At 49.8% G+C, this 7,500-nt stretch overlaps 1 protein-coding gene across 1 annotated transcript in view; it reads right to left on the minus strand.

The window, feature by feature from the left end:
* tanc1b (tetratricopeptide repeat, ankyrin repeat and coiled-coil containing 1b) overlaps positions 1-7,500 on the minus strand; it is a gene marked incomplete at its 5' end in the record, with an annotated part of 93,176 nt that overhangs the window by 78,322 nt on the left and 7,354 nt on the right. The window contains one exon of the mRNA XM_080839672.1: positions 1-56. This exon is cut by the window's left edge and continues 52 nt beyond it. Coding sequence (XP_080695798.1) covers positions 1-56 — 56 coding nt within the window. The remainder of the gene's footprint in view (positions 57-7,500) is intronic.

Consider the following 7,500-nt stretch of genomic DNA (forward strand, 5'->3'; position numbering starts at 1 on the left):
GATGGCGTCTCCGGGAACGCGAGGGCTCTCCACATACTTGGGCTTTCTGATTGGTCCTGCAGTTAGAGCGAGAGAGCGGCACAGAGGGGGAGCGAGAGAGAGAGAGACAGGGAGGGGGGGGGGGGGGGGGGGGAGAGAGAGAGAAAGTGAGTGTGTGAGAGTGGGAGAACGAGTGAGTGAGAAAGGGAGGTAGAAAGAGAGCAAGAGCAACAGAGAGAGAGAGAGAGAGAGAGAGAGAGACAGAGATAGAAAGAGAAAGCGAGAGGAAAGAGGGGGAAAAGGACAGAGTGAGAGAGACAGATAGAGAGATAAAGAGAGAGAAAGAGGGAGAGAGAGAGAGGGGGGGGGGGAGGACAGAGTTAGAGACAGACAGAGAGGGAAGAGGGGTAGATGGACAGAGTGAGATGAGAGAGAAACCAGCAGAGAATGCAGGGAGAGGGAGATGGCCAGGCACAGAGGAGGAAAGAGAGGGAATTCTTGTTGGATTAAGTTTTTTCCAGATGGGATTTGGGGTGAGAGGAGAGAGAGAGAGAGAGAGAGAGAGAAAGAAAGAGAGAGAGAGAGAGAGAGAGAGAGAGGAGCGTAGCGTCCTGACGGGACGACTCCTGCTCTCCTTCTCCCAGCGCTGATGGGAGCTGTAGTCTCCAGTCTCCCCCTCCCTCTATCTCACTCCCCCATCCCTCTCACTGCGCCACAGCAGCCTGCACTGGGAATGTAAACTGCTGCAGGAAACCACACCAATTAGCCTCTTAGGAACTAACAGAGAGAGAGAGAGAGAGAGAGAGAGAGAGAGAGAGAGAGAGCGAGAGAGAGAGAGAGAGTGTGTGTGTGTTTGCTATGGGAGTACATGTGAGAGGTTGGGTGTATATGCTTGTATATGTATGTATCTGACAGAGATAAACAGAGCAGAACAGAAGCATGCGAGAGAGAGAAGAGAAAAAGAGAGAGAAAGAGAGAGAGAGAGAGGATGGTAGGGAAATGGGATTCATCTGAAAGGAGAACCTCTCTTGTCTCCAGGGTCGTGTCTGTCAGAGATATGCCTGACTGACCAGCTGACTGTGTGCTGCTGCTGCTGGTTGGTGATGGGCAGCGTTGGGGGACCGTGTGTCCACTCCAAAACTAGGGAAGGCAGGCTCGTGGCGTAGAGCTCTACTCAGCGCCGGATTCCCAGCTAACCACGCTTGGTAGCAACCCCCCCCAACCCACCCCTACTGTCCTGTCTGCTTGTTTCATTCAACCGTCAAAACACTGCACCCTATTAAACACTTCGCTCCTTAGCAACCATGTGGATGAGTGTGAGAGTCTGTGCATTCATGTATGGGGTGTTTGTGTGTGTGTGTGTGTGTGTGTGTGTGTGTGTGTGTGTGTGTGTGTGTGTGTGTGTGTGTGTGTGTGTGTGTACACTCTTGTGGCCCCCAGTGCATTCATGTAGCTTGTCTTTTTGTGTCGCCATTGGCGCATGCATGTATTGTGTGTGTGTGTGTGTGTGTGTGTGTGTGTGTGTGTGTGTGTGTGTGTGTGTGTGTGTGTCCATGCATACACACCCAGCTGGTTATGCATGTAGGTATAAAAGTCTGTGTATGTACGTGTGCATGCACACCTCTGGAGATATGTGTCATCATGTGTGTGAATGTCTTTGTAGGCGCTCTGCTAGTTTCACAGGACTGCGCTAGCGGCTTGGTTACTCCCCCCTCGGTGCCTCCTCCTCAGCCCCGATCCTGGGGCGCGCTGCACGACGCGCTCCTCCAAAAGGAGGCTCCTGCTATGCCTTTCTCTCGCTGACAGCGGCGCTATCAAAGGCCATCTCTCAACACGCCCTCCCCCCCCCCCACCGGTCCAGTCCGTCTCTCACTCACGTTTCAAAAGCCTCTCAGCAGCTCCCGCCCCCAGAGGAATAGTGCTGTGGCAAAAAACACGAGGGGGGCAGGAAGGGTGGATGGAGGTGAGATTTAGCATGGTGGCTAAAAATGAATTTGACAAGCTTCTTTTCAACTTCTTCATTTTTGTTTCCAAGAGCAACAGCAGGATCAAACGGGCTCCTCTCCAATTATTTAGGATCTGCTTGAATAAGTGAGGACGCATGTCAATGTTAGATTCCACCCCCCTTATGCCCTACCCCACCCCCCCCCAACCACCCAACCCCCCCACACCACCCCCTTCAGAACCTGTTAAAGCAGGGGGAGAGTGTCACTGGACATCTATAAAAGCTCTCAGCCGTGGAGCTCCCTACATCCATAACATTTATCACAGTCCGTCTGGCTGGGGGAACATCAAAGGCAGGGTCTGCCATCCAACCTGTTTCAGACCTGACCAAATAAAGTCATGGGAGAAAGCCTCCCGCGGGCAATAAAGCAAGCCCTTAGCTATATGAGAGAGAACGAGAGAGGGAAGGAGGGAGAGAGAGAGAGAGAGGGAGAGAGAGAGGGAGAGAGAGAGAGAGAGAGAGGGAGGGAGAGAGGGATAGAGAGAGAGACAGAGGGAGGGCGAGAGAGAGTGTAGAGTTCTGACTGCTCCTTCTCCTCCGTCTTCTGACCCCCGCTAACCTGCCTCTCCATGGCTTTAATCAGAAGGCTCGCTGTGTGAGCAGCCTAAGCCCTTACAACAAGATTAGATGGATAAAAAACCTGATTTCTTTCCCTGAGACGGAGAGAGAGAGAGAGAGAAAGGGAGAGAGAGAGAGAGAGAGAGAGAGAAAGGGAGAGAGAGAGAGAGAGAGAGCCGCACACATCCTCCAGCTGTGCTACAGTTCCACAATCAAACCCCTGGCGTTTGTGTTGGTGCTCATGCCAACGCCCGGCCAACTCTCTGAGCCAGCCTCAGCTTGAATTACACTGCCATCTATGGACTCCTCACTTGAAATGCATAAGAGAGAGAGAGAGGAGAGGAGAGGAGAGGAGAGGAGAGGAGAGGAGAGGAGAGGAGAGGAGAGGAGAAAGAGAGAGAGAGAAAGAAATCCCCAGCAGCACTGGCTTGACATCAAACACCTTGGGCCCTAATTTCATAGGGAAACCAGCACCGCAAACAGGCTTCGCACATCCGAAACCACACAGTGACACAATAGTCATACCTATATATGCTCATTTCATTGACCCAAACAGGGCGCAATAAAGAATAAATGGGTTGCGCAATTAGGGGATTCGGCAATAAACTGATTCTTTATCATCCAATCACAACGATTCGACCATACCTTATCAACGTTCTCACGGTAATTGCTCTAAAATTGAGCAAACAACCAATTTCCGGTCACGAACAGAGCGGTTTCAACCAGATGAGACAGATATTCTTGTGTGGGAAGTCTGCCCCACATAAAATAATCCAGAAGTTCCAAGGAAAAAAATTGGCAAAACATGAGCTAATTTACACATGGAGACACACCCCAGCATTGTGCTGACCTCCCCATGTTTGCTCTTAAAATCTTGCTCATGTTCTGAAGAGATTATAAAACTAGTTCTAGATCATGCGCGGATCATGACTTTGCATATGTTCACATCCACGTTGCTCGTCATTGAAATGATTTTTAAAAGTGTTAAAAGCACCGTGGTCAGGGGGGAAGCAGCAAGCTGTCTGTTCTCGTCTGTAAATATTCATGAGCAGACAAACAGGAGACATCAGTGAGCTTAACAAATGTGATAAACACGCACGCACGCGCACACACACGCACACGCGCACGCGCACACGCACACGCACACGCACACGCACACGCACACGCACACGCACACGCACACGCACACGCACACGCACACGCACACGCACACGCACACGCACACGCACACGCACACGCACACGCACACACACACACACACACACAGTGATTGAACAAGTAGATACCGGCATGCTACCACAAAACTTTGCTCTTATCTTTCTTACCCATAATCTAACCCTTCTTATCTCCCAAATGTAGTTAATCTAATTTGGCTCCATTACACTGAAATGATATTAACTTAAAGTAGTATACCTGAGGTAGCCTACCCTAACATATCAAGAAAAGAAAGTCCCTTGTTGAATGTTTTCATTGCCTGTCAGACAATTCTGTAACAATACTACAGCATATAGTTCACACTCATTCACAGAGTGAGAAGAAGAAATCCACTGTGGCCATTGAGTCACACTGAACCACTTACAGTAAGCAGACAAAACAGAGAGGGTGCTGATTCATCTGCCATGTGCAGTGGTAGATACCTCACAGAACAACAGACTACGCTTGGCTCACTTAAACCTCTCAGCCCCGGTCTGGTCACCACACAGCTCAGCTCGCACAGCTACATTAGCGAGCAGGCTGCTCACAGAGTCAAATGGATCCTTCAACACTGGAATCCTCGCTGAAGCAGACAGTCCTTCTCTGACTAAGTCATCACACAGCTCAGCTAAAGGCAGCCAGTGTAGTTAACAAGTTAAAACAAGTTCATTAGGTTAAAAGACTGCTCACAGAGGAAGAGATGGATACTCACTAGGGACTGGTTTCCTCGCTGGAGCAGACAGTCATTCTCTGACGCCCTGTTCTTATCTGGATGTCCCGACTGTCCGGGCGCCGTATTAATCTCTGCTCCTGCTGGAAGCTCATCAGAGGCCTTGGTGTTTACCCTGCTGCTCTCCGCGGCTCTCACCCAAGCCTCCTTAAGAAGCCATTTTGGCTCCAGCTCTCTGAGTCGGCTCCCCCTCGGTGAGGAATCTGATACTTCAACAAGCATGAAAATGGCCACAGACGCACTTGGAATAGAGACTGCATCCCAAGCAGGGATGTTGTATCACCTTCCCCTCTGCACCACTGCTATCTACTTTATCCAGCTTTCATTCTCTGTCAGCCAACAAGATACTGTATAACCACTGCCCTGTTCACACCAAGGCAGCCTGAACACAAAAGGAAATGGCCCTGATGTTTCCCTTAAAATCACGACGATCCAATGCCAAGAGCTCTCCACACCGTTTCCCGATATGGCTTCTAGAGAGTACAGCCCCCTACTACCTCACATTATCAACCCCCTGCAGCCAGTTGGGCCGAACAACACATGCAAACCAGAGCAACAGATGAAACACTGAGATTCAGCTCAAGTTTGACATATTTCACAACTTCTAATTGTTTTGCAGCGAACCAAGTTATTGCCCACAAGGAAAGCCAACTCTGTTTATGCAAGGCTGCTCGTCCGAACCGCGGCTCTGTTTATCTAAGGATATCGGCTGGATAAATATAAATCTGAGCGAGCCGTAGCTTAGCTGCTGCGTAACACATTCCAGTGAATGCTCAGGGACTGAGCTGTTATGCAGAGCAGTGAGTAACAAGGGAGCAGGCGTGCTCAACTCCAATTAAACTGGGTCTTTGGGAGCATATCAAAAGACAAACGCGTTTCGTCACTAAGCCATCTTCGGCGCCGTAAGAGCCGAAACACGTCCTGCCTTTTGACAGGCTCCCAATAAGTTAAGAAGAAAAAGTTTACACTTGAGAGTGCGGCTCTTTTCTTTATTTGAGCAAAACGGAGAGGCCTTGAGACCAGAGGAACAGGGACTTCAGTGAGAGGGACTAGAGGATGGAGGCGGTGGTGAGGGGGATCAGACGCGGAGGCGAGGGAGGAAGGTAAGGGGATGAGGCAGAGAGCTGCGGCTCAGACAGAGAAGGGACGTGGGGACGCAGACGATGACCGACCGTCTGCCTGACTGGAGCTTCAGAAGTTAGCTCCGATACAAAGCAGAAGGTCTCTTTGACATACACTCAAACAGTGCTGTCTCTCTCTCGCTCATACACACACACACACACGCACACGCACACGCACACGCACACGCACACACACACACACACACACACACACACACACACACACACACACACACACACACACACACAGAGCCCCATTTTCCCATCTCCACAATACAAAAGCATCCTTTCACACAAGCTCAATAACTCAGTCTTAATTCTTGTACAAAGCACTCGGTCCTTACATACAACATATTCATAGAAAACACAACGTATGGTCCATGGAACAATATAAGAGTGTATGTTGATTGTAGGGAATAAGTGAATGTAATGACTATGTATGAGGCCATTCAAGACACCCTGGAGCACAGATGACATTCTTGTGGGTGCACTCCGCGACTTCTTCACATTCACCAGCCTACCCCTCACACAAGCGGCTCTGTGTGGTCGACGGAAGCAAAGTTGAACAGCACAGACCTACGCTCCTTCTCCATCCCACACACACACACACACACTCGCAAACGCACACAAACACACACTCTCGCACACACACACACACACACACACTCTCGCACACACACACACACAAACACACACACACACTTACTTTTTCTGGTGAACTGCGCAAAAAAGTTAAATCGCCGCAAGCTAATATATTCAGATTGATGTGAAGATACAGTTTGAAATTCTGTTTCCGAGCATAAAAGATTCAGAGGAGAGTAAATCAGTGAGGTGCTCTGCCCCTCTGTCTCTCTCTCCGTTTTTGTCTGCCTCTCTCTTTCCTCCTCTTCTTTTTCCTCGGGACACATACGGCCAGAGCCAGACGCTTACCGCAGAGTGGCAATCTGTATTCTTCCCACTGGTTTAATCAACCTCTCATGACCCCGTGGTTTGAAAGGCTTCCAGTGCCGGCTTTTTTAGGGAGCTCGGCTGTATGTATTATGCAAATGTTCCGATGCTAATTCGCTTTCATTCACGGACAGAATTATTCCTTGTAATGTAAGGCGCTGCTTTTTTCCCTTCTTAGTCTGTCTATCTCTCTTTCTCTCTCTTTCTCTCTCCCCCCCCCCCCCCCCCCCAACCAGAACAGTATGGGGCATCTCATGTCTGGCAGGCCTTTATGCATCTTTAATGGTTATCTCTGTTTTTCGCCCGTCTTTCCCCAAATCTTACACGATGAGATTAGCGAATACATTGATCTCCAGCCGAGATAGCGTGGTCTTGCATTTGGGAGCACATCCTCACCACTTATAAACATGCTGAAATATTCATACACCAACACAGGCTGCTGCGATAATGACGTCTCAAATTCTCCACAGGTGTTCTCGTTGGATGCGCACGATGAAGAACCATTCCAAACACGACTCTAATGGGCCTGTACTTTACCGAAGTTTGTTTTTTTCCAGTCAGGAAGTGCCAATCAGCCCCCCTAGTTAGTCTGTGGTGAGGCACTGGGTTCGAGTTGGGCTGGCAGAGTGCTGGAGAAAGAGGGAAAAGTGTTGGCCTGTGAATGAGCCTGCACAGAGCTCCCTGTCTCCGACACCTCACAAAGGCCTTTATGTGTACACGAGTTCAAAGAGCAACGCCCACTAAATGGATCGGAGCCCCAGGGGGTGGGAGTGGGGGGAGGAGGGGGGGAGTGGGGGGAGGCTGGTGCCAACATTACCTGCCGACGGAAGTGGGTGGTGTGGCGGTGACCTTGGCGAAGACTTTCATGTATTTTAAGAGACACACACAAAGAGCTTTGATGTGAAAATGTGAATTTTGTTTTTTTTTCGCTGCCAGAAGAAACGGCCTCGATTTTATACAAGCGC

Source organism: Sprattus sprattus (genome assembly GCF_963457725.1).
Source record: "Sprattus sprattus genome assembly, chromosome: 5".
Classification (NCBI taxonomy): domain Eukaryota; kingdom Metazoa; phylum Chordata; class Actinopteri; order Clupeiformes; family Clupeidae; genus Sprattus; species Sprattus sprattus.